At 37.8% G+C, this 27,285-nt stretch overlaps 2 protein-coding genes and 1 pseudogene across 3 annotated transcripts in view; 1 reads left to right on the top strand and 2 right to left on the bottom strand.

Moving 5' to 3' along the window:
- Nucleotides 1–357: 357 nt before the first annotated feature.
- On the bottom strand, nucleotides 358–2,516 carry LOC105986248 (annotated as a pseudogene).
- Trmt5 (tRNA methyltransferase 5) lies at nucleotides 2,516–9,074 on the bottom strand. The gene is made up of 5 exons (XM_013017054.1): nucleotides 9,005–9,074; nucleotides 7,288–7,943; nucleotides 5,441–5,565; nucleotides 3,530–4,181; nucleotides 2,516–3,238 (listed from the first exon to the last, which is right to left on the bottom strand). Exons 1-5 carry the CDS (start codon nucleotides 9,007–9,009, stop codon nucleotides 3,162–3,164), a joined length of 1,515 nt encoding a protein of 504 aa, XP_012872508.1. The 5' UTR covers nucleotides 9,010–9,074; the 3' UTR covers nucleotides 2,516–3,161.
- A 53-nt stretch (nucleotides 9,075–9,127) lies between these two features.
- Slc38a6 (solute carrier family 38, member 6) overlaps nucleotides 9,128–27,285 on the top strand; it is a 64,416-nt gene continuing 46,258 nt past the window's right edge. For both annotated transcript variants that reach the window (XM_013017566.1, XM_013017557.1), the window contains exons 1-3: nucleotides 9,128–9,339; nucleotides 10,507–10,637; nucleotides 14,258–14,331. In XM_013017566.1, the coding sequence (XP_012873020.1) occupies nucleotides 9,235–9,339; nucleotides 10,507–10,637; nucleotides 14,258–14,331 (310 nt within the window). In that variant the 5' untranslated portion in view covers nucleotides 9,128–9,234. The remainder of the gene's footprint in view (nucleotides 9,340–10,506; nucleotides 10,638–14,257; nucleotides 14,332–27,285) is intronic.

Raw genomic sequence — 27,285 nt, 5'->3', positions numbered from 1 at the left:
AGTTAAGTATTTTGAAATTGAGTTTTCTTTGAACTTGCACCAAGATCCCTCTCCCCGAATACTGAATTTAGAAAATATCAACTGCCAATTTATGTGCAAAATCTTGTTTTTTGATTTCATTTTTTTGGGGGGGGTCTGGTCGTGGGGCCTGAACTCTGGGCTTGGGCACTGTCCCTCAGCTCTTCAGCTCAAGGCTAGCACTCTACCACTTGAGCCACAGCGCCACTTCCAGCTTTTTTTTTTTTGCTTAAGTGGTGCTGAGGAATCGAACTCAGGGCCTCATGCATGCAAGGCAAGCGCTCTACCACTGAGCCACCTTCCCAGCCCTTGATTTCATTTTTGATGGCATGTGAAATGTATAAAGTAGTAGGATATTTTTATTTAAGTCAGTTGTCTAAATGACACTACCACAATAACGTTGCCTTATAATCTTAGTTGAATACTTTAATGGTTATGGGTGGTTCTTGTTAAGAAAAACTTAAGTCTTAACTCTCAAGCTTAAAAAAAAATCACAATCAAACTCTTAACTCAGCAAATAAAACCTTGGCAGAGGAAGTCAGGATATTTAGCTTTAATTTCTGACAAAATTAGATTCAAATATTTCCTAGGGTAAACAATACAGTGAATAGCTGTAGGCTTTTATAAACTCCTTACATATGCACCAGCTTTTATACATTGATCTCACTGTCTTTTTCTGATCTACACAATTTTTTAAAACAAACATTAGTTTTAATGTATCTTAGCAAATTCAACTTGAGGTTGTGTGAAACGGGTATTTTTTTCAACTCCTTTAAAAATACTCATAGTTTTTCTATTCATAGATGCTAATTCTCAGTCACTTCAAGCTTCATGGTAACACCACAAACAAGAACTGAGCACTATCAGGAAAAAATCAAGAACCACTCAGAAGTATTAATCTAAATTTTTATTTCTCCAAATGTTCCTAACTCTTTGAGTGACTGTTTTTGTTTCCAAAAGGCCAATCATCATAAACATTTATCTTCTCTGGACCTATTTCTTCAATAAATGCCTTCCCTTGCTTGGCTGAAAAATTAGTCATCTCAAGACTTATTTCTGGTTCTTACTCATTTTCATCCTTTAGTTTATGAAGAAATTCTGCTTTGATATTTTTATTTAAACCTTTGAATTTTTCTGATAGTTGCCTGACCTGAAGTAACTATAATTAGTGCTTGGTCGTATAACATCATTGTATACTCCATTATTATTACTTTAGCTTAGTTATAGATGCTTTATCATTTCACTCTGTCGAGAATTCACATCCCACTGTGCTTTCAAAGCATAACTTTTTCAAAGTTTTCTTTCCTTGACATGAGTATGACCTAGTAATAAAAACATAAAATTTGTGACTTGGTTTTACATAGCATTTTGCTGAATTGTATTCATGTAACTATATTTTGTAGTGTGCCAGACAGCAGCTGAAGATGAGAGGTGAATCTAGGTCTAATCTGTGTTGCAAGTACTGTTTTATTATGAGAGCAGCTGTGGAAAATAGATGTGGAAAGCAGATTAGCAAGGCATATATTCCATATATTCATGTGTACCAAAACTCAAGAATACCAGCTCTAGCCCAATAGGTGGGTTGGTTGACTTTTAAGTAAGAATAACTCTTTGGGAGTGGGAGGTGGGTAAATAAGAATGAAGCAATAGTGTTAATTCTGTTATGGAAGCACTTGTCATATAGTAGTAACCTGTACAACAGTTAAAAATAGTTGTTATTCCTGAATATGAAGCTTAGAGAAGTCACACAGTGAGCAAATGGTTGATCTTTGGTATCGTGTGTATTTTGTCTTTGGACCTCCCTGAGGAGCAAAGTTTATGATGTCAATCCCTTTAGAATTCTGAAGCCACAAGCTGGCTCAACCTGGTGGTTTGCCTTTAGGTTACTCCAGGCATCTTCTCTATAGTCACAGTGATTCTGATGCATAGTGAAGTTGAAAATGGCTCCACAAGTTCACTTTATGTTTTCTGATTTCCAGGCCTGATAAGTAGCTTTAATATTTCTCTTGTCATACATCTTTTTTTTCTTTAGTTACCATCAGTTTATTATAAAAGGGAGATATGGAAATTATTTACATGATGAAAGATCTCAGAACTTCCATGGAATGGGCAGCTTCACAGGATGCCATTTTAGTGATGCATTCACTTTACATACTTCCCAAGAATGTCACCATCCCTAAATAAGAAATAATCCTTGTCATCTAGAACTACTTTGGTGCCTCCATATTCTGGGAGAAAAACTTTATCACCCACTTTCACACTAACTGGCTGAATCTCTCCACCTTTTTTTTAGAGCCCGATCCCACAGCCACTACTGTGGCTTGCAATACTTTTCCTTGAGACTTTTCTGGAAGCATAATGCCTCCTTTGGTTACAGCTGCACCCCTTTCAACCAACACTTGGTCAAACAGAAGAATGAACTTCCTAAATGCTTGTCCGGTCATGACTCTTCGCGGTCGCCACTCGGACTCTTTGTCATACATCTTGATTCTATTTCTTCCTTGATAATTTAAGAATGGCTTGAAATCATGGTATGAGTCTGAAAAGGACTGCTAACTTAACCTTGATTTTGAAAGTGTTATTTTTTTTCTATAACTACAATAAATGCTTCTCAAGTTCTATAACTACAATAAATGCTTCTCAAAAAAGTCCTCAAGTTTCATACAGTTTTCAATTCATAAAATGTTATTCTTTTCCAATCATTTGAAAATGTAAGAACATTTTCAGATCACAGGCCATACAAACCATTAGTGGCCCAGATTTGCCCTGTAGATCAGTTTGCCGATCCTTGACCTAAATAAGTTTTTTTTTTACAGTGACAGCTGGTAGCATAAGGATAGTTGTGTATTAATGCTCTCCTGGTGAGACAACAAGAAACTACCTTATCTTTAAAAACTATCTTCTTAAGAGACAGATGTTTAAAAACACTTATCTAATAAAAATTAGATATAATTTAATTAAATGTAATTACACAACCCTGTCTCACAATACAACACAAATGGGTTTCTATTTAGTAAGTAGTAGACCTATGGCAGCTAATTGATAAGATGGGATAATAAAAAAATTCTATGAAACCATACAAATTACATTTCTTCACATAAGTCTACTGGGGAGATGGAGAAAACATTTCCAATTAAGTGTTTTCATGCTATTTGTGTTCCTTCTTCTGAAAAGGCATTATCTGTTCTCTGCCGTTTAGGATGCGGCTCTTCCTGATTCTCTGTAACAAATTGAGAAGGCTACATTAGATAAGATAGTAAATAGTTGAACTCAGTTTTAGGAAACAAATAATGGAAAAATTTTAATCAAATCAACTCAGACATAAAAATAAGAACATTCTGGCAGATTTATCATTTTAACCATGTACCATGCTGAAGCTTGGAGAAACAAGTCTAAATTGAATAACAAGTAGTCATGATCCATGTAAATAAGACAGGTAGGTAGATGAGAGTTGAAAAAAAGCTACATTAAAAGTATGGTAATCACATTTAATTCTCTATAAGGAGCTCACCTAGATTTATGGTTTGGTTCTTGTAGAGTATAGATGCAGGAATCTGAAAGGTGATACAGAGCATTTCTTTGTTGGGGGCCACATTTCTTACTAGGTGAACTGAACTGCATGCTTCTAGAGAGATGCCTAACACAGCTCCAGCTCGTCGACGAATATCCTCAGCAGGATTAACATCCTTGGAAAAGCTGTAACAGTGCACTATGGGAAGGAGCTCACTGCTGCACTGCTGCCCATCTAAAAATGACTTGAAAGCACTTAGAAATTCTATAGCCTTTGCAGGTAAGTTCATGACAATGTGGACAGAGTGTTTTCTTTCTTTTGACTGTTTCAGCTGCTGTACTAACTCTTCTCTGACTGGTCCTTGGAGAAACTCTTTGCCATCCAAGTTGAAGACTTTCACCTTTTGGTCTACTTTATTTAATTTACAATTGTGCAACAGCCACTTATGGGACTCAGGATTGAGATCATTGGCAAATACAGTGCAGTTTTTCTTTGCCGCTGGAATGGCAAAGGGCCCAACTCCTGCAAAAACATCAAATAATATATCCCCAGGTTTGAGAAGTGCTGTGATACGGCTGTGTTCTGTAGAGAGCCGAGGATTCCAGTAGACTTTTGAAAAATCAAATTCATAGGTGTAGCTATTTTCTCGAACCTGAAAAAGATATTTTGGTTAATCTGGCTGGTCCTAAATTCTACCCACCGGTACTGGCTAAAGTGTGTGTATATACACGAGTGTACACACACGTAAATTTACTCCTATAAGAGCAAATAACAGTGCATTTAAAGGCATTTTAATTAGAATCCTGGTGTTTATGCTATTTCTGGGGCCAGTTAATATCCTGCATTAGACATTTTCATGAGAAAAGTCAGTTCTTCAAAGCCAGTCACTCACTATTTCAATCCTAAAGGGCTATAAAGTCATTTCCAAATCACATGAGGCATTTTTCAGAAAGGCCAATTGACTGGCTTAATTATACTCTTATAGAACCAGATGGAGAAGGAAAAAAACCGTATAATTTGAACAATACACTGCACACACTTTCACAATGTGTTGCTAAGTTGTAGATAGTGCTTCTACACAGCAAATTAGTTTCTCTCCATATTTATACTCAGAAAGAGGCAGGATAGTTGTTTCATTAAATTTTAAGGTATTTTACTATATTATTAGATATTACTTTGCAAGTTTCATGTCTATAAATCAAAGCCAGTGTATAGGATAAATCATTCCGATACTTTTGCAAAATTTCAATTTTCATTGGTAAACTAAATAATAAAATGAAGCTAATTCTTGGGTGAGAAAGGAATTAAGACTTTGTAGCATTTCCTTTGGGTCTATCACAGACATGTTAGGAAAATAAAACTCAAATGGATCATAACCTCAGCCATTGTCTTAAGTCCCTTATTTTGCAGACAGAAAAACACCTGAAGGTTTCTTAAATTATATAAATCCAAGAGACATCTATTTTCTGTTTGCTGTACTTTTAAGTCTAATTGTGTACATTTTTTTCTCTCAAACCACATTGGATGTTTTTGCCCATATGAAGGGTTTCAGAGTTGGAAATTTTCAGTTTCAGTTGAAAAATCTCTCCCAGTCTCACCTGGTTTAAATACTTGAGAAATATTTTATATGTACTGTTCTACAACTTGTTTTCATCACTTGTCAATGCGCAGTCTATTTTGCAAAATATCTTTAATGAAGTACTAAAAAATATTTAATGAAGGACTGTTCCGTTGTCTCATTAAACCAGAATCTAAACAATTCTGAAAAGACTTCACTGTATTATCCCACCAATAGTACCTATAAATTGTTCATTCTTAATATGCACATTCTTAATATTTTTCATCAACTCTGATTATAAGCATTGATTTTCTTGCATTCACCTTACTAGGAGGTAATAAAATACTCTGTACCTTGGTCATCATGTTCTCTTCTCCAGATAGCACTTCCATTTGGAAATTTCGGTATGTATTATCAATATTATTGATTTTATTTACTGCTGAGGTGATTCCTGGATTTTTGTCAATCATAACTTGGCCTACAAGATAAAAATTCATAATAATTACTGCCTTCTGGTTGCAAAATAACTAATACTGAAAATATCAAACAAATGAATTGTATTTTCTTTTGCAGCTGTACTGAGTGCATGTAAAAATTTTGGTACATTTTTAAAGAAAACAATTTGAGGTGTTTGGCCTACTATTATTTTCCACATTTTTAGTGAATCTCAAATGTACCTATACAGCAAGCAACAAGGTAAAAAAATGAAATGAAGAGGGAGATGTAGAGACCCTGGCAACAAATGGTCTCAGAAAACACTAACAGAAACATCTACCTCTCTACTGGCCTCTCAGCCTCCCATCAAATGTTTGTCTTACTGCGGGTTTGAAACAAATGCCTCCACTTTGGGAATGTATGTCAGCAAAGCAGGTTTTCAATGAAGAAATACAAGAGTATTTAGAGTCTTGTTTAAATAAAATGTTGACATAAATTGTTCCTTTTGTCAAATATTCATCATTAACAGAAAGCTACAATTTAATAAAGTACATCAGAAATGGCATATTGATACCCTTCGACCAAAAAAATGTAGGTTTTTTTTGTCAGCACATCAAAAATTTATAAAAATCTATTTGCTATCTCATTTCATAAGGAAAGATGATTTGTAAAGTTGAAAGTACACAATAATCCAAATATGCTGAAACACATATTTGTCTAAGTTTTCTCTGATAATTAGATATGAATATGATAAGATCAATAACCTAATCAGTCATTGCTCTTATCCTGCTTTGAATCAGGTATGAAATTGTTTTTACTTAAAAAAGCAATTATGAAATTCTATAGTTAAGGCTTTAAAATTAACCTCTGTGCCTTTATGAATGAGGTTAAAAAATAGGAATGCCAAAGAAATGTTTAAGGTAAAGAAAGACTACAAGAAGGTATGCATCTGACACTTTCAGTCTCAATAAGTATTATGTCGCCATTACAGATTAGCAGGGAATGCTTTAACAGAACAGTTAAAGTCCTACCCATCCAAAATACTGAGTACTATATTTTCTAATTCCTCGAATTATTTTCAGATAATTACATGTTGATTAGTCTTCTACTTCTTTCTTATCCCAAAGAAGTAGAGGCCTCAGGTTTTTAAGCCTGGAACTACAGAGGTAGGACATTAACAACACTGTTTCTAAAAGCCTATGGACACTAAAAAAAAAAAGCCTGCAATATATACAAGAGGCTTGAGAGTGAAAGTGTAATTAAATAGCATTGTATTTTTTTTTTTACTATAAACATCCTTACTTATGAAACCTAATATTGAACATAGTTCCAAAGGCCTAATCTTATCTATCAAAAAGAATTTGCTGGGCTGGGAAGGTGGCTCAGTGGTAGAGCGCTTGCCTTGCATGCATGAGGCCCTGGGTTCGATTCCTTAGCATCACATAAGCAAAAAGAAAAAGCCAGAAGTGGCTCAAGTGGTAGAGCACTAGCCTTGAGCTGAAGAGCTGAGGGACAGCTCCCAGGCCCAGAGTTCAAGCCCCACCACTGGAGCCCCCACCCCCCAAAAAAAAGAATTTGCTCATTATAAATTTTTTTTTTAAGGACATAACTTGGACCAAAGCTATGATTCTGGAGTGTTCCCAAAATGGCCCTCAAATGAGGATATGTACGTCAAGATTCAGCTTCTGTAACCTGGCAATTAAACATTGAGATTGGAATTTGTCAAAAGCTTTTTAGTACATGAAAATTATTATATTATACCTACCAATTAAATGCTTGAATGGTAGCTGATGATCTCGAAGATTCAAGTGCGCAATATGTCCAACTCTGCTAAATCCTGAGGTCACATCTTGACCTTCAGGAAGCACAGCCCTCAAGATTTCTTCTGACTTAAAGTTTTCATAAGTTAATTCCAAAGTATATTTAGATAGCTGTGGATTGACATTAAGTTGGTTTAAAATACTAAGTTCTGATTCCTCAAAGGACTCATGAGTAAACATTTTATAGGGATCCAACATAATAAGCCTACTTTGTTCGTCTTCTGGATCTTCAATCACACGCTTTATGCCCGGGCGTTGCAGCACTGCGCTTTTCAGGGATCGCATCAATCTGTTGACTATTTCTTTCCTCACTTTAAGCACTGGAATGGTGACTGTTTTTTTAAAGGCTGTTCTATCAAGTTTTGTCATTCCTCTGACACCAGAGGGGGGTGAAAATAATTCAGTCTCTCTTGTATTTGTTTCTATCTCTGGCATGGTTGAGAATCCTTTTCTTTGACTTAACAAGAAAATACCAGGCACTTCCCTAATCTTCTGTGCCAGTGTTGTTGGTGAGAGTAGAATTAAAGATTCTGCCCCAGTTGGATTACAGCTTTCCACTTTTAGAAGTCTTCTTAAGAACCCAAATGGCCTACATAAGATGCTTAAAAAACAAGCAAAAGAGCATTTGTTTAAAAAATAAGCTACAAATGAGCAGAATCACAAGGAAAAATAAAAGCCTAGTTGCTCCAGATCTCTTGTTATAGTTGATAAATAGAACTTTTAATGGTATGGAAGAATACTTATCTTCCAGGATGTCTTATTAGTAGTAGATAACAGATATGTGCTTTTATCCTATTTGCTGCTTGAACACTGGGGCTAGTAATGAACTGTCCACCCGCAAATTCCTACAGAATGCATTTGGGATTGGAAAATGGTTGAGTTAAAGGGTCATTTCTAAATGAAACATTATTATATGTACGGAATTACCAGTGGCAACGTTGATAGGATTCTTCTGGGTGCTTATTGTATCATCTTGGGAGGTGTGTATATTGTGCCCTTGTGTTGTGAATGAGCTTTGTAAACAGAACTCAGAAGTAGGTTAACTCACCCAAGGGTCTAAAACTCGGGTTGATCTGAGTACTTCTGTTTTTTGGTGCAGCATATTGGTAGGTGGTTTGTGCTTCCCAACTGAGGAGAGTAACTCAGCTGGCGTTTGGAATACATGACCGACGATGTGGTCTCTCTCCTAAAACACTGAAGTAATTGTAAAGGGGAAAGGGCACACCCACAGAATCCTATGAAACTCAGTCACCCTTCGTTCTGAAGGCTCAAATGGCATCGAGCGTATAAGTCAGCCGGGTGACTCCCGGGTCCCCCGAGTCTCGGTGGCCCTTTGTACCCCGCAGCGAGTGGCTGGCTCTGCCTGCCCCTCCTCCCGGGGTGCTGGGCGCGGAACCCCAGCGCTGGGTGAGCGTTCTATCGCTGGACCCACTCCAGCCCTCGAGAGTGTGGAAGCCGAGTCCTCGGAACCCGGCCCCGAGACCCAACTAAGCTCCGCGCCCCGGCGGGAGGTGGCCTCGTGGCATTCCCGCGCCCAGGCGGCGTGGGGCGGAGAAGGCCGGAAGGGGCCTGGCACCGCCCCTGGGCGCTATGATGAACACTGCGACCGCGCCTTTCTAGCCCACCTCGCCTCCAAGCTGGTGTGGTGACCAGACCCCTCACCTCATGCTCCGCGCACGACGTGGAACCGGGCTTCAGGCGGGTGGGTAGGGCCTCGATGACGCCATCGCTGTTTGCCCGCGGAAAAGGGCGCGCGTCATCAGATCGCGCTGACGCCGTCCTTAAACCCGGAAGGGTCGGGCCCGTAACTCCGCCTCTGGTGCGATTGACCTCGGGGGCGTCGGGCAGAGTCCAGGTTCGCGGATGGACCTGGTGGTCGGCGAAGGAGCTCCATGGAGGCGTCGTGGAGAAGCACCAGTGCGGAGCCGGGGTGGTACATCTCTGCCCAGCTACCTGAAGAGGCGGCGTCGGAAGAGTTGAGCCCGTTGCTAGGCAACGTAAGTGGGCTCCGCGGCGCGCGGGCGCCCCACTCCTCCAGCTCCCACTCCGGGGCCTGCGGAAGGAGCCCGGGGCCGCAGGAGCCCGGCACGGGGACGGGGGAGAAACCCGAGCCTGTGGGGCCCCAAGCCCGCCGCCGGCCCACCGGGGCGGCCCGCCTCATTGGGACCGTGACAGCAGCCCCCGTCCCCGGCGGGGGAGGCGCCCGCGGGACCCTCGACGGCGCAGCCCCTCCAGGGTTTACTGACTCAACACTTCCCTAGTAGCGTGGTCACCTTCCACTTCCCTTCACACGTCGTGAACGGTCTTTGCAAGATGTTTCTTTTCTCGACTTAGTAACGGGAGGTGGGTTATTTACATCTTAGTACCGAGATCCCTAGAGGTAAGAGGTAATGAGCACCAAGTACACCCCGGAGCCGAAGCCCTGGCTGGGGCCCCTTCGCTTCCCCCTGCCCCGCCCCCCCCCCAACCCATGCTGGAGACAGAGCTCCAGGCTTTCAGGGCTTCGCACTGCTAAGGCAGGGCTCTACCACTGAGCGACACCCCCTCGTCCCGGCACTCCACTTTATAACTGGGATTTTAACAGCTGATGGTTTTGCCCTCACGTGCTATTTTGGGAGAGGGGGGTTTTCAGAGATAAACTTGTCAGAGTAATATCTATATATCTATATCTATATTTATTGTCACTGAGAGGTCTTCCTGACCATCTTTTCAGTTAAGCAGACTGAAATTCATTAAGTATATAAATAAAGATTCGTTTTTTGGTGTTTGTAATTGGGGAAGAACAGCTGTGGACACTAACACGCTGACTCAGGGATTATTCAGGAATCACATGAACGGAGGCCTGTCCTTTTTTTTTTTTTTTTTTTCTCATTTCCCGCTCAATTCCTAGTTTATCTTCACTTCTTAAAGTCACAAGATTAGGTCAGGGCTTTTCCTGAAGTCTACCGGGCAGCTGTACTGATAAATACGATTTTTATGGAAAACTTGCTTCCTGGATCTGCCCTAATAAGAGGTAGAAAGAAAAGGGAAGAAAATCCGCTCTGGTTAGGCATCTAACGTGTAACACAAAGCCTGGTGGTTTGCAAAGATATGACATACTCTTTCAGTAATTTCGTGATAAATTTGTTCTTCACTTAAATTTAAATTTAAAATTTAAATTCTAGGAACTTCGCAGACAGGGATCCCCAGGAGTTTCATTTGGCTTCTCAGTCTTTAATTTGATGAATGCCATCATGGGAACTGGCATTCTTGGCTTAGCTTATGTGATGGCAAATACTGGTATCCTTGGATTTAGGTGAGTGTTTTTTTTTTTTTTAAACCTCATTTTGCTGCCCCTCCTCCCCCATTTTGGTTATATATTGAGAAGTTAAAAGTTATCAGTTCCAGGAGCTATTATATTGCATTTTTAATTAAGCTTTGAGGTTTTGCTATTTGCTACTTTGTAGGTTATATACAGGTATGTATCCCTTAATAAAGAGTATATGTTCTGAGAAATCTTTGCTTAGGCAAGTTCATTGTTATGCAAATATTATATAGTATACTTAAAATTAGACTGTATAACCTGTTGAACAGCTAGGCTGTGTGGGTCAGCCTGTTGCGCCTAGGCTACTGTTACTGCACTGGCACTGTAGGCAATTGTAATACAATGGTATTTGTATATCAAAACATTTACATAAAGAAAAGATAGATATAGTGAAATTATGGTATAAACATATAATATGTCTTTGGACGCTTACCCAGAATGGAGCTTGCTTATGCACAGGATTGGAAGTTGCTCTGAGTGAGGCAGTGAGTGATGAATGAACTGGAAGGCCAAGGACATTACTGTGCACCATTATACACTTCATTAACACTATACAGTGAGGCTACATACACTACATTTGTAAGAAACTGCTTTCTCTCTTCAATAATAAATTATCCCTAGCTTAATATAACCTTTTCACTTTGTAAAGTTGTAAGTTTTTGAAAACTTTTGTTATAATGCTTAGCTTAAAAAATATTGCACAAATAAAATTTTCTTTATATTCTTGTTTGCTAAACTTTTTCTATTAAAAGTTTATTTTCATACTTTGCTTTTAAAGCTTTGTCAAAAACTAAGACACAAATGCACTTTATCCTAGGCCCATACAGGGTAAAGATCACATACTGTATTCCACTTCCACATGTTGTTCTATTGGAGGTCTTTAGGAACAATAATGTGTGAAACACTATGATCACGGTGATTTCTCTGGAACACCCCTTCAAGGACTTGTGTGGGAATGCTAAACATTTAACAGATTTCTCATAAGTATAATAACAAAAATATAATAAGTACATAAAGCACAAATAGTCATTTACTGTCCTTGTCAATTATGTGTACTTCAATTATGTGTACTACCCAATAACTTATTATTAGTACAATTATATGTGCTACACATAATTGTGATACACTTGCGACTAGCAGCACAGTAGTAAGTTTGTTTACATCAGCATCACCAACACAAGAGTAATGATGTTAGTACAGCTATTCTATCTCAGTGATAACAATTTACGAGATCTGTTGGGAATTGTTATATTTAAAATTCGTTGACCAAAACATTGATATGCAATGCATAATTATAGTTTTATTTAATCTAAAAGTGTGATTTATTTATTTATTTATTTTGTCTGTCGTGGGGCCTGAACACTGGGCCTGGGCACTGTCCTCAGCTCTTCAGTCAAGGCTAGCACTCTACCACTTGAGCCACAGCGCCACTTCCCGCTTTTTCTGCTTATGTGGTGCTGAGGAATTGAACCCTGGGCCTCACGCATGCAAGGCAAGCATTCTACCACTGAGCCATCTTCCCAGGCCCACTGTGGTGAATTTTTAAAAACAGAATTTCTTGTTTTAGAACTTTTAGAGGGGGCTTATTGAGTTTATTCATGTCTGTCAAATTGGCAAAAATGAATAAAAATTTGTCAGCCATGCTATTTCCTTATGAGTAGCTATTTTTTTTTAGTGCAAATAAAGCACATAATCTTTTTATTCTTCATTTCCTCTTAAGTTGTCTTTTTGAGGCCAGGTTTATTATCTATACCTGTTCTTGCTCTTCTTTCAAGAATTGGCTCATGGGCCAGTTAGTCCAAAAATAAAGACTGTCCTGGTTTTTCTGTGGTCCCATAGGTAAATTCTGTATATTCATTGTCATTGCAATTTGTTATAATGACTTATTTAGCAGTTAACTTCCCTATTAAAATTATATTCCTTAGAATTGGACCTTATGCTTAGCATGTAGCATAGCACTATGTTGAAGAGAATGAACAAAGTCCATTCTTGTCAGTAAAATCAGATTTATTTTACTACAAAATTTAAAATGCAGAGTCTTACTTAGGTTTTAAAAAAAATTTCTGGGTAAACAAAGCAAGTTTCAAGTAACCTAGCTTGATTTTATTATGGGATATATTCACAACAATATGTAATGCTTTAGGCAAGTCATAATCAGAGGACTTAGTTTCTGGTTTTCTTTGAAAAATGTCATGTTTCATGTATGGATCATATTTTATTTACTAGGGTCTTACATGAAATTATATACCTTTGAATGTGAATCCAATGAATTAAATCAAATTTCTTTTGGTGATGCTAAACCTTTACTGTGTGAGGTCTCTGATGTCCATTTAATAGCTGCTTGCTACTTGCTATACTAACTCTAAAAGTATTAAGTGGATACAAAGGTAGATTTCTTTCATGTTGGGCAGTCTACTGGGGGCAGCTATGTAGCTAGAAGCTTGTACTGCCAGTATCTTCCTGAGAGCAAGTAGGGCAGTATGAATGTTGCTTCTTTTCATCATGTAGATGAGAGGATCCCCGTCATTACATTGCAGTGTTTTCAGATTGTGTCATTAGAAGTGTGTTAGTTTCCTTGTTTTGGTTGGTGTGGAAAGTGTTTAGTAGATGCTAGGAAATACAATTAGTGATGGGTGAAGATAAGATTAAAAAAAAAAAAAGCCCAGCCGGGCACTGGTGGCTCAGGAGGCTAAGATTCAAAGGTTTGAGGTTCAAAGCCAGCCTGGGCAGAAAGTTTGTGAAATTCTTATTTATTTGCCAGTCCTGGGGCTTGAACTCAGGGCCTGAGCACTGTCCCTGGGCTTCTTTTGCTCAAGGCTAGCACTCTACTACTTGAGCCACAGTACCACTTCCGGTATTTCCTCTTTATTTGGTGCTAAGGAATTGAAAACAGGGCTTCATGCATGCTAGGTAAGCATTCTACTATAGGTCACATTCCCAGCGCATAGTCTGTGAGATTCTTATCTCCAGTACTACACTCAGAAAAATCTACAAGTGGCACTGTGGCTCAAAGTGGTAGAGTACTAGTCTTGAGCAAGAGCTCAGGGGCAGTGACCAGGCCCTGAGTTCAAGACCCTGACACACACAAAAAGGTGCACATCAACAGAATAGAAGTGAAGGGGAGAAAAAAAAAAACCCAAAGAGGATAGTGGTATTTCATGACTAAACTTCTGTTTAGACATAGAATTGGAAAAAATCAATCATAAAAGGGAAATGTTATGACCATTCATTGCTGAACCAGCAGTCAGCAGATAGGAATGCAAAATAAGGAAATTTGTGTCTTAAACAAACTTAGTTTTCCCCCTTCATTTCTTTTTATGTGTTGTTATTTAAATAATATTTAGTAAATACATAAAAGCAGAAAACATGACTTTAAATTACCTTAATGACCATAATTCTACTCAAGAGTTAGTCCCTGTGATCATTATTGAAGAAATTTGTTTTTATGATAATATGCCACAAGAGAAAGAAACTTTAGAGAGGATTTGACCAAATGTTTCTTTTGTTGGCAGCACTGGAGTTTGAACTCAAGGCTTGCACTTGGTAGGGCAGGCCCTTTACCACATAAACTATACTCACAGCCCTTGCTCATGTGTTCATTTTTGTTTTAGTTTCTTGCTGCTGATGGTTGCTTTACTGGCTTCTTACTCAGTCCACCTCCTGCTTAGCATGTGTATTCAGACATGTAAGTAAAAATAGTTTGCTATTTTATTTGATGAAAAAAATCCCTTGAGTTTGTATTTGCATATAGGATTTGATATCTCAAAGCTAATTTCTAGGACTACTGTGCTGCTCAGTAATAGAGTATATTTAACGTGAATGAGGCCATGATTTCAAACCCCAGCACCACAAAACACACAAAACTCTAGCAGTACACAGGCACAAAATTAATTTTCAGTAGGCATACAAATATTATCAATTGGTAAGGTGGTGGAAATGAAGAATATCTCAAAAGGCCAAGATATTTAGGCTCCATCTTATGAGGGAATACCCAAAGGGGCTGGGAGGTGGAAACTGGCATTCCTACCTGCCTTCCTTCACAAAACACAGCATAATAACATGGGTTAGCATAGATTAAGGAGACACTCGGAAGCTGTGTAGAGGATCTAAACTTTATGTTTCTGAGGAACCAGTTAACAGACATTGCTTCTGATTGTATTTCTCCTAAGTAATCATTTCTTTAAGGAGACCACCTCTGAGAGTTACTGCCTATACTATGCATATTAGTCTGTGAGACAGAGGCTAAAACTGCAGAAAGTAAGACCATAAAGCTGTACTTTTACTTACAAGTCTAGAATATGGTAGGTTTTCCTTAGTTCAATTAATTCAATATATCTGTGTATACTTTTTCCACTTGGAACTTTACTATGAGTTAAGTTCTTTTAAGTTGCAATAAATAAGATTATATGAATAACAAAAACACAGGGTTTTCCTTTTGGCATTACCCAATATTCTATCGACTCTGGCTCTTTTTATTTTTCTAATCTCTCTTATTTTTGAGTTAGGCCTATTTTGATGCCAAATCATGCGTTTAATTCCTAAGTGGATGAGTTGCTGTATTTGGTCTAGTGGCTTTCAGACTTTTAGAAGCAAAATAAATAGACAAAATAGATTTTCTTAAAAATACGATTTTGGGGCTGGGAGATTGGCTTGTATGGTAAAGCACCTGCCTGGCAAGTGCTAGGCTCTGAGTTCATACCCCAGTACTGCCCAAGACAAACAAAAAATAATAATTCACATTATTCTGGAATGAAATTGCAGATAAGCCTTGACCTAATTTTTGAAAACTGATTTAGAAAAAACAACTGTTCTCATTGGTTTTCCTAACACCTGTTATCTTGTTTATGAACATTATTTAATAAGTGGTCCAGATAATTCTTACACAGAACCAATATAGGTCGCATTGTTCATAGCTGTACCTTACTCATATTCTGCCATCCATACTACAAATGCCTGCTGTTGTTCTTGGTGAATGTCTTGAACCTGAAAATGCTAAAGGAACAATGTAAAGTTACTCACAATAGCTTCCTGAACTCAGGACTAATAGCTGCAGGTAATGGTACTTATAAATCTTGCTGAAACCTGACTGGAATGTTAATTTTGAAGTTTTGTTTGTTTGTATGAAAAAAAAAAACTTAAGATAGCTTTCCCAACATTACAGTAGGTTCTTTTAACAAGTTCAATTAAAAATTAAGACTTTAATTCTGTTAAAGATTAATTTAGAAACCAATATGGCAATTATATCTTCACCGACAGAATGGTTACTAATTTCCATCGTATAGGAATTGTATTCAATTTGTAAAAATTTCTAAATAATGCTAATCTCCTTCCTTCAGATCCTGAACAGTCTGTTGTTCTTTTCTGTAAGTCTGGGGCATATACGGTGAAAACATTTGTTTCTCCTTCTTTTTTCCTTTTCTTTGGTTTTTGTAGCTTGCTTGGGCCCAGGAACTAACTTCTTCATGCATACTGATGTACCTGTCTTCTGCTGATTGAGTTCTCTTTGGAGGTAGGCCTTTAATTTTTTTTTGTTTGTAGGAGACTAGAGTACAAATAACATGTAGCTATCATAAAAGAGTACACTTTTCAGTTTATATTCATTGGTCAGAGAAATAGTTATTACAAGTCTTTATAAAGTAATTTCTTCTTTCTTTGGAGCTATAAAGTGCAGAGAATGTAAAGAAATTTCTTCACATGAAGTTCTCCTATATTAGATTTTATGCAGGATTAAGGCCTACTAGTACTTTCCTTGAGAGCTGAGGTGTTATACAAGGTAGCTGTTCTCTCTAGCCTTAGTTTGCTCTCTTTAAAATGGCCATGAGAACTTTTTTCTCCTGGTATTGTTATGAGACTAAAATAATAATGTGCATAAAATGGCAAGTCCTTGTAAAATGACCAGCTCTATTATAATGTTCACCAGGACAAAATCTCTAAGGATTACCAGAGGTGGTACTTCAGTCTCAGGACAGCTGGCTCAGCTCAGTGCTATTCTGTGGGAGCATGTCATGCTCTAAGATTAAAGCCATAGATACCTTCTTCCAGACTGCACATTATCATCAGCAGAGGGAATGACTTCTAGAACTCTGCATGTTCTTTCCCAAACCCTTATTCCCATGTATGCCTCAAGGCCATTTGCATTAATAAACAATATTTAGGGCTGGGAAGTTGGCTCAATGGTAGAGTGCTTTCCTCTCATTCATGAGGCTCTGGGTTCAATTCCTCAGCATCACATAAGCAGAAAAGAGCCAGAAGTGGCACTGTGGCTCAAGTGGTAGGGCTCTAGCCTTGAGCTGAAGAGCTGAGGGACAGCACCCAGACCCAGACTTCAGGCCCTTTGATCGACAAAAAAAGAAAAAATAATAATATTTATCTTCATTTTGTTAGTTATTTTAAGAATCTAATCCTTCATTGCCAGACTCATCTCTTATGACTGTCACCTCTTCCACTATCTGACTCCTAAAATCTTTGTACTATATTCTCTAGGGCTGACAATCAACCCTCAAGATGTCCATGTCCTTAATTCCCTTAACATGGCCTAAATATTCCCTTAACTTTTTGTCCTAAGGAAACCTAAGCTTCTTTAAAGATAATATTTTTTACTTCGTATAGAGGTTTGCACACAGGAGCTAGTCTTATAAAAATTATTTCAGGTAGGTATTGTTATATGAATATTAGAGATTAGGGAACTGAGGTACTATGAGGTTATTTTAAGGTTGAACAACTAGTTGGTTAGTTAGAGCTGATGTTTGAATGTGACAACAACCTTATGCCTTATGACTTGAGTCTACATTCATATACAGTGTCCTACTATTTCGCCACCAGTATAGAAACGTGGAAGCTGTACAAGGTAAATCAGAAAGACTCTAGATTTATAGATATAGTTAGGGCAAGGTCATCATACTGAAAACAAATGAAAGTCTACAAACTGAAGGAATGTCTTAGCTAATAGGGGTTCTGAGTTTTGAGAATACTGACACCAAGATTCTGCTCTTATTCACATGTGGGATCTTAGAGTATAAAAACAATAAATCAGTGTTTACAGGGACATGGAGGAATGAGAAAGGGATGAGAAGTCTTTGATCAAAAGATACAAAGTTATGGGGCTGGGAAGGTGGCTTGCCTTGCATGCACGAGGCCCTGGGTTCGATTCCTCAGCACCACAGAAGCAGAAAAAGTCAGCTCAAGTGGTAGAGCGCTAGCCTTGAGCTGAAGAGCCATGACTGGCAAAAAAAAAAAAAAAAGATACAAAGTTATATGTGATAAACAAATATGCAGATTTAATAAACAGCATAATGACTACAGTCAATTCTGTTTACTGGAAATTTGCTGTGAGAGAGAAAGGAAATGAAAGTATCTGTGAGAGGATGGATATGTGAATTTCCTTCCTTGCCATAATACTTTCATTATGTATATATATTAAGACGTTGAACACTTTAAATATATAGAATTAATGCAGAAAATGGCCCCTAAAGACTATATGGTTCTAATGGTATAATATCCTTGAAAAAGTGAAACTGGAGGCAGTAAAAAGCACAGCAGATCCCAGGGGTTAGGAGGGAAGCATGAATGGATAGCAGAGCACAGAATATTTTCAGGACAAAGCAGTGACTGTATATTATAACAGAAGTTCACATTGGTCAAGGCTCACAGAATGTGCAGTACCAAAAAAGTACTGTGCGGTAAATGATAAACTTTGTGTTATGCTGACATAGCAGAGTAGATTCTTTGGTTCTGACAAATGTCTATTCTAATATAAGATCCTAATGATGTTGAAGAGCAGGAGGCATATGGGAACTTTGATCACTTTTGTTGAGAAGCTCTAAAAATGCAAATGAAGAAAACACAAAGCCTGTGTTTATGTGTATGGGAAGGGATTAGAGGAAAAGAGAAAACATAATTCAGAGACCATATGAGAACTTTATAATGTAATTCAAGTGTGAAATACTGTGATAAAACCCTTTGGTATAGTTAATATACACCAAAAAAAAAAAGATCAGATAATTAAACAGTATCTGAGGGGAAGGGTGAATGAAGACAGTCAAAATTCTTTATATGCATGTATACAAAGAAAACAGTAAATCAGTTGAAATTGCTTTGAGAAAGGGGGAGGGAGGATGAAGAACAATGATAGAAGGAGTGATGCTTATTTACTAGCTTTGGAGAACTGAAAGAAGATATTGCATCTTTGAAACAAGAGTAAGAATTCTAGAAGTAAAAATAAAATTAATTTAGTAGTTGGGTTGGAAGAATCAAAGAAACTTTCTTGATGTATGTGGGTGTTTGGGAGTTTGGAAAGATAAAAACCTTGAAAATAGGAGCTGGGAATGGGCTCAGTGGTAGAGCGCTTGCCTTGCATGCATGAGACCCGGGGTTCGATTCCTCAGCACCACATAAGCAAAAAGAAAAAAGCCGGAAGTGGCACTGTGGCTCAAGTGGTAGAGTGCTAGCCTTGAGCTGAAGAGCTGAGGGACAGCGCCCAGGCCCAGAGTTCAGGCCCCACAACCGCCCCCCCCCAAAAAAAAAAAACCTTGAAAATGGGAGTGAATGTTAAGAAAATGAAATCAAGCCTGGTGGTCCAATATGTTAGCACAGGAATGCCACAAAGAAAAAATGTGTAAAAAGAGCCAATGGGAAATTATCAATAGAATAGTATATAAAAGGTAGTATAATGGAAGGAAATCAGTTTCCATGTTTGAAGATTGCCTCCTAAAATTCAACATAATTTTTAAATAATTCATACTAAGACACCATATGGATGATCAGAAATCCAGTTATGCCAACTTTTAAAATATTATTCTCTTGATAATTTTCTGCAAGTCCATTTTACCATTAAGTATATTTTAGCACATACGAAGGTATAAAAGTTCATGTTGTACTGAGGATCGAACCCAGGGCTTCATGCATGTTAGGCAAGCACTCTATCACTAAGCCATATTCCCAGACCCAAAGGTATGAAAGAATATATTGCATATTCAAGGTAGCAAAAATAGTTGACAGGCACAGTGGTAAATTCTAGCTCCTCAAGAGACAGAGATCAAGCAGACCATAGTTCCAGGCCAGTCTAGGCTACAAGTTAGAACTTATCTCAACAGATAAGCTGGGCATTGGGGTATGCACATGTCCCAGCTACAGTGGGGGCATAGATAGGAGGATGCAGGACCACTTCAGCACAGGCTAAAAGAATGCAAGATCCTATGTAGAAGATAACGCAAAAAGGTTTGCATGGGGGGTGGGTGGATCAAATGGTAGAGCACTTTCTAGACAAGCTTGAGGTGCTAATTCAGATCCTAGTACTGTGTTTTTTTTTTTAAGTACTACATAAGTCACAGAAGAGAAAATTAAAAGTGAAGAGGTAAACAAGTCTAGATACTAAGGAAAAATGGGACCATTGCTGAGGCAGTGAGAAGCCCCTCAATGTGTTGAAGAGAGTCAAAGAATTAACAAAGTATTACTTCCAAAGAGAATTTGGTCCTTTCTACAGCCCAGAAAATTCATTTTCTCTAAGGACATGAATACAGTCTCCTTATTGTACTTTTCCTAAAGAAGGTTACCGTTCTTTTATGATAAAGATTCTAATGTCTAATAAGTATTGAATGGCCCTTTATGAGTGTTATTTTAAGTTAAAATTTTCCAGAGCAGTGATTCTCTATCCTCTAACTCCTACTTTTTTTGGTAGTACTGAGGATTGAACTCAGAGCATGATGCCTGTGCTGGGCAGGCACTATACCACTTGAGCCATGCTTCCACCAACATTCTCTTTTGTAATATTTTCTAAATTCTTGTTTTACTATCTGAAATAAAATGCCCATTTGATTTTATAATTTATCTGTGGTCAATTGAATATTGGTCTCTTCAAATACAAGCACAATACCAAAGTTCAAACCTTAGTACTAGTGAATGTTACCTTACATGGAAAAAAGGTCTTTGTACTTGTGACTAAGTTTAAAGTGTTGAGATGGAGAGATTGTTCTGACAGACTCTAAGTTTGTTTACCTGTATCACAGAGGAAGGCCTCAGGCAAAAGAGAAAACAGCTATGTGACCAGAAGCAGAGATGGATTGATAGGACCACAAGTTAAGGCATTCCAGCTGTTACCAGAAGCTGAATAAGGCATGGAATGGATTCTCTGCAAAGCCTTCAGAGGGAGTGTGGTCCTGCTGACACCTTGAGTTTTGACCCAGTGAAACTGATTTTGAGCTTCTGGCCTCCAGAACTGTGAGAGAATGTTATTTTAAGCCACCAAGTCTGTGGTAATTTGCTGTGCCAGCCATAGGAAAATAATACACTACTTCCACATAATGTATTGCCCTACCAGTTAAATAAAGAACATATTGTTGGTGATATGATTTTCTATTTAGGATCAGTTTTTGACAAAGTTCCAAACACAACAAGTTAAAAGAGTGTTTCCTGCATTTAGATGGTAATTATATTCCTGGAAAATTTAGTTTATATTCAAACTATTAGCCATGATTTTCATAGCATCTACCATATGCTTGACATACAGAGGATATTTAATAAAAACTGGTTAGGTGGGAAATGAATAGATGGCAGTATTAAAACTATGGAGGAGAATAGCAAGGTGTGGTGGGATTGATTTTATGCTTATAATTCTCTCTATTCAAGTGGTGGAGATTTGGAGGATTGTGGTTCAAGTCCAACCCCAGGCAAAGTTAGTGAGACTCCATGTTAATCAATAAGCTAAGCATGTTGATGTGTGCCTGTGGTATTGCTATGAGAGAGGCACAGGTAGGAGGATTGTAATCTGAGGTTGGTCTCAGACAAAAATGGAAGACCATGTTTGAAAAAACAACAAGTTAAAAAAGGCAGGGAGAACTTGGCTCAAGTGGTAAAGCTCTCACCTAGCAAGCAAAAGGCTCCAATTGCAAACTATACTATTACAAAGAAAGATGGAGGGATTATATTTTATAAGTTCCAAGAATAACATGCAGGACAAAAATAGCCAGGTGTGGTAATCCTAGCACTTAGAAGAGTGAGTTCAAGGTTAACCTGGGTTATATAGCAAGATTTTCAAAAAGCAACAAAATTGCCTTTGGAGCACCTGACTAACAAGCACAATACTAATATTGAAATGCTGCCAAAAAAAGAAAAGAAAATAGTTTATGTAGTTTATAGGATACGTTGTGCAATGTCTACATGATCTGGTGGACATTAACATTTCTCAAGAAAGCTCACAGTGAGTGGAGTGTTTTGTTTTGTTTTGCCTAACTCTTGTCTGGCTATCATGAAAGCTATGAATTCCTTTAAGGTCATGGTGAATTTCGTTTAGTTCTGAGAAGCTCTCACTGACTGAGAGATTATAAATTCCTGTTTACAAAATCATAGCTCACTGTGGGTATTTATTTGAAGTTATAGTCAGCTATCCAATCTCTATTTTCATCTCATTTAAAAATACTTTTTACTTTGATTAATAAGCATAGTTTAATAAACCAACAGTTGATTACATATGCTCTCATCCTTTTCATTTATTTATTTTTGTGCTGGTCCTTGGCATGAACTGTCCCTGAGCTTTTTTGCTCGAAGCTAGCACTGTACACTTAAGCCAGTGCTCCTCTTCTGGCTTTTTGGTGGTTAATTGGAGAATAGAGGCTCATGACTTTCCTTCTTGGTTTGGCTTTGAGCTATGATCCTCAGATCTCATCCTTCCGAGTAGCTAGGATTACAGGCATGCGCCACCAGCATCTAGCTTCATCCTTTAAAAAAAATAAAAGATTGCTTATATTAGAAAAGGGATCATGAAAGATTGCTTATATTAGAAAAGGGATCATGAATTCCAACAATAGCAGGGGTCTGCTTGGAGAACATGTGCTAGTACATACTTTCTTTGAGGGGCTGAGAAATGAGAGGGAACTAATCACTGACAAACTGACATGGAATGGTTTTTTTTCTGATCTCAATCCTGGTAATAATGCTGAAGAAAGTTCCAGAATGATTTTGGCTGGCTGCCTCACAGTGGCTCAGCATTGCTAATGTGCATGAACAGGTCTCTGGGAGAAAACCCAGAGACCTCCGGTGAAGCAACATTCAAACTCATGACCTGGTCTGGATTTTCAGCCACTTGATCCTCATGTAACAGACTTCTCCAGGAACATTCTTGCACAAATAAATTAAGAAGAAAAAGAGAGGGGGAGTGAGAGGGAATGGGAGGAAGAAGAGGGAGAGAGGGAAAGGAAGGAAAGAAAAAGGAGGGAGGGAGGTTGGGAGGAAGAGAGGGAGGAAAGGAAGGAAGAGAGGGAGGGAAGGAAGGGAGGGAGGGAGGAAGGAAGGAAGGAAGGGAAGGGAAGGATTCTTGAAGATTCTCAAATGTATTTCTGCTTCCCCAAGCCACTGGCAATGTCTGGAGACATTTCTTATTATCATACCTAAGGATGGGGATTAGGAGGTTGAGGTGGTGTTGGTTCCCAGTAGTAAAGTCCAGTAATAAAGTAATAAAGATGCTACTTAGCATGCTATAATACACAAGACAGCACTTACAGCAAAAAAAAATTATATATACCAAAATGTAGCAGTCAAATTGAGAAGCCTTAGGCTAGACTGTGTGTGTTCTACTCATGTATATGATTCCTTCATAATATTTGCTTTAATAGAACAAATGCTTCCTTGTGAGAAGCTGAACTTTTTGTTATTGGGCTATAAAAATGGATAGGTAGGTCTTCGGAGCTAAAAATTTAACTTTTTATCTATAGAAGAAGTATTACATGCTTAAACATACATGTACAGATGTACTTGAACAGGACTTGAAACAATTGTCTATGTATTCTTCCCCACTTCTAGTTACATTTCCCAGAATCAGCAGCATATAAGAAAGTTTCAGTTTTATTTCTTTGGGGGCTTGCCTTTCTAAATCTAAGTAATAATGGTCTGTTATTTATTTATTTATTTATTTGGGCCTGGTCGTGGGGCCTGAATTCTGGGCCTGGGCGCTGTCCCTCAGCTCCTCAGCTCCTCAGCTCAAGGCTAGCACTCTACCACTTGAGCCTTACTTCCGGCTTTTTTCTTTTTGCTTATGTGGTGCTGAGGAATCGAACTCAGGGCCTCAGGCATGCAAGGCAAGCGCTTTACCACTGAGCCACCTTCCCAGCCCCTGTTATTTATTTATTTATAATTCCTTTCTAGTAGTACAGGAGTTTGAGCAGAGGGCCTTGGGCTTTCTAGGCAGAGGCTCTACCACTTACGCCAGGTCCCTAACACTCCCACCACTCCCTACATCCCCACCATCCACCCTCTTGAACTCAATGCTGACTCTACCACTTCTGTCTTTTTGTTAGTTAATTGGAAATAAGATTCTCTCAGATTTGTCTGCCTTCTGCTGGTTCTGAACTTGCTTTTCAGATATCAACCTTTCTAGTAGTTAATATTATAGACATGAGCCACAAGTATCATTTTTTTGTTGTTGTTTTAAGAGGGGCTCATGTTTATGCCCAGACCAGTGTAGATCTTGACCAACCCTTAAATAATGCATCTTCCATAGCTGAGATGACAGTCATTCACCACCATGTCCAGCTCTTAATTGGTTAAGAAGGGTTCCCAAAATGTGACAGTTTACCTCAGGTGCATTAATCTATCCACTGACATAGATGACTGTATTTGTGACTTGTAATCATTTTAAAATTATTCGTGTGTTTTTTGTTTTGTTTATGTATAGGTCCTGGTGCTTGAACTCAGGATCTGGGCACTGTCTTTGAGCTTTTATACTTAAGGCTAGTGCTCTACCACTTGAACCACAGCTTTACTTCTAGCTTTTTGGTGGTTGAGATAAGAATCTCACAGACTTTTCTGCCTGGGCTGGCTTCCAACCTCAGTTCTCACATCTCAGCCTTCTAAGTAGCTATGATTGCAAGTGTAAACCACCTATACTGGCTTGTTCATGTTTTAATCTATAGGTTCAGTCCCCAAATTGGAAGTAGTGCAGAACATGTATAAGATATGATATAAATATTGTTTGCTGCAGAGCTAAGTAGTATACTGGGATTGTCTCTATGCTTTCAGTATTACAGCTTCTGTTGCCAGTATTACAGCATTCTACTTGCTTTTACCACATAGAGTTCTTAAATTATCCTGCATTTAGTTAGTACAGGGATGTTTAAATAAAAAAAAATCACTAGTAGCTATAAAAATTGCCTGGTGAGTATTCAACTATATGACCTTCATGGATACTATAAGAAAAAAAAAGCGAGAGGAAAATGATGGAAAACACAAGAAAGAAAAGAATTTCCAAATAATAAGGACACATTCCAAATGGCCAGCTTTCTGAGAGTTGAACCATGTTTGAATAACTCATGTCCCTCAAACCAGATCCAAAGATAATATTGCTGCTCTTGAAACTTGGGCTCTCTACTGCAACCAGAGTTTATTAATTGTCCTATTTCATTGAGGAAAAAATGCAAAGCAGACAGAACACTGGAGTAACTAGTTGGAAAAATCCCACTATTTCATGGGAAGCAGCTTTCCAAATGATTCCTGTGGAGGCTAAACTTTTGGCCTAGCCAAAATAGCACTAAAGTGTGCCTTGATGGTACATTAAAGAATAAATTTTTCCACAGTTTACTTGATTAAGATTTATAGCTTCTCTTCTCCCTCAAAATATAGCACTGATTTTTAATATAAAAATAATTTCCTAAAATAGATTGCTAATGATTGCTTTCAGTTATTTGACAGTTTAAACCAAGAACTGCTTATGTGAATTTCTATAAAAACTGAATTAATTTAATAACTTTCATAACTAATATTTCTATTCTGTATGAACCTGCTATTTCTGTGACTGGGTATCATACCTTATTTTTGTGTCTTGGCATGACAATCATCTGAAAGAGCCAAAAGAAATCCCCTATTAATAGATTAAGAAATACTGTAATACTGTATGCCAGAGAAAATTTAAAATGTAGTTTAAGTGAAATTTATTAGCTATTTAGTAAAGGAAGTGGGTTTATCCAAGTGTTATGGGGGTTTTTGTTTTGTTTTCGAGACTGCATGGGGTGTTGCTTATGCTGGTCTTAAACTTGTGAACTCAGGTGAGTCTCCTGCCTCAGCCTCCATAGAATCTGAGATTATAAGTCAGAACTATTAGTTCCTGACCTTATGGCTTTTAAAAATGAAGTTCCCCTTAGAGTCATTATAAAATGTTTGAACTTTTCCCCCCAAAAAAGGAGGAAAAAGAAAGGATTCAATGATTATCTTTTATGCATAATTCATGTTACTTAATGTATTTTGCTTTATAGATCATATTCAAATTTCCTGTTTTTTGTACTACAATAATATTGGCATTTTCATGTTATTGTTAAGATACTCTTTAGTGTTTCTGTGTTAGTTTATTAGGCATGCCTACTATAATTTATTTAACCCTCTTGTTGATGTTGAACATTTAGGCTTTGTTTATTTTTTTAGTGTAAATCATGGCATGATTACCTTTGCATCTAATGAGTTCTCTGATTTAGTCTCTTTTCCTAAGATAAAATTTCCCAGAGGCCAACTGTTTTAAACATTTTAAGGCTTATTGTTCACATTTCATTTCAACTGTCAGTACCAGTTTATTACTGCTACCAACATTGTAAGAAATTACCTAAGTGACAGAACAGAACTTGAAAACTATTTCACTAATGTTGTTTTGGTCTATACACTGAGGCTCCAGAAAACCATTAAAAAGTGAGGATGTGGAAATAAAGCATTTGGCTGACTGTGTACACAATTTATTTTAGTAAAGCCTCAGAGGTAAGCCAGAAGCTATTATTCATGTTCATGATGTCTCAGGAATGGAAAAGTGTTTCTAATTTTTGCAACACAAAAGAAGTCTGATGACAGTGACAGAACTGAGTGGCTACCCAGACATGCTGACTGGAAAGCTAGAATTAGGAATAGAGCACTGTACTCACTCTCCATTTAAAAGTCTAAAAGCTTCTTTCACTTTCAGTTGGAAGTTTATTGAACTTAGAGTTATTTTTATAAAACTGAAAAATCATAGAACCTGAGAACAAATGTAAGATTTTGAAATGTCAGAAGTTGTCATTAAAATTTGTAATTAACATGATAGGTTGGGTTTATTGGCACAGTAAAGATTACATTTTAACTTTTAAAATTAAGAAATAAGGTGGGCACCAGTGGCTCACATCTGTAACTATAGCTATTGAGGAAGCTGAGACCAGAGGATCCCAGTTCAAAACCATTCCAGGAAGAAAAGTTCATGAGATTCTTATCTCCAGTTAACTAGCAAAAAGCTGGAAGTGGAGGTGTGGTTCAAGAAGTCTTAAGAAGTATGCCCTGGCCCCGAGTTCAAGCCCCACTACTAGCACAATAAATAAAACTAAGAACAAATATTTAAGTTTAGATTATTTAAAATACCCACTCTTTTCAGAATTGTTCAGTTGCATTAATTTTAGTAGTAGAAAAGGTGTTTGCTTTGTCTGTTTACTAAATATGCAATTGATATCACTATTTAAACATAAAACCAGAATGCAGATATACCACTGTGTAGCGCATGTGTCTCATAAATGCAAGGTCATAGGTTCAATTCCCAGCACCACAAGAATAAATTAATTCTAGCTAAAAATTTGATGAGTATTATTGTCTTGATAACTTGCTCACAGAGTGAACAACTAATGCAAAATATGTCATTTAAAAAATTCTT

Source organism: Dipodomys ordii, unplaced genomic scaffold (genome assembly GCF_000151885.1).
Source record: "Dipodomys ordii isolate 6190 unplaced genomic scaffold, Dord_2.0 Scaffold2, whole genome shotgun sequence".
Lineage (NCBI taxonomy): Eukaryota > Metazoa > Chordata > Mammalia > Rodentia > Heteromyidae > Dipodomys > Dipodomys ordii.
Note: the sequence above shows the minus strand (reverse complement) of the source record. Positions and strands in the feature narration are given on the sequence as shown.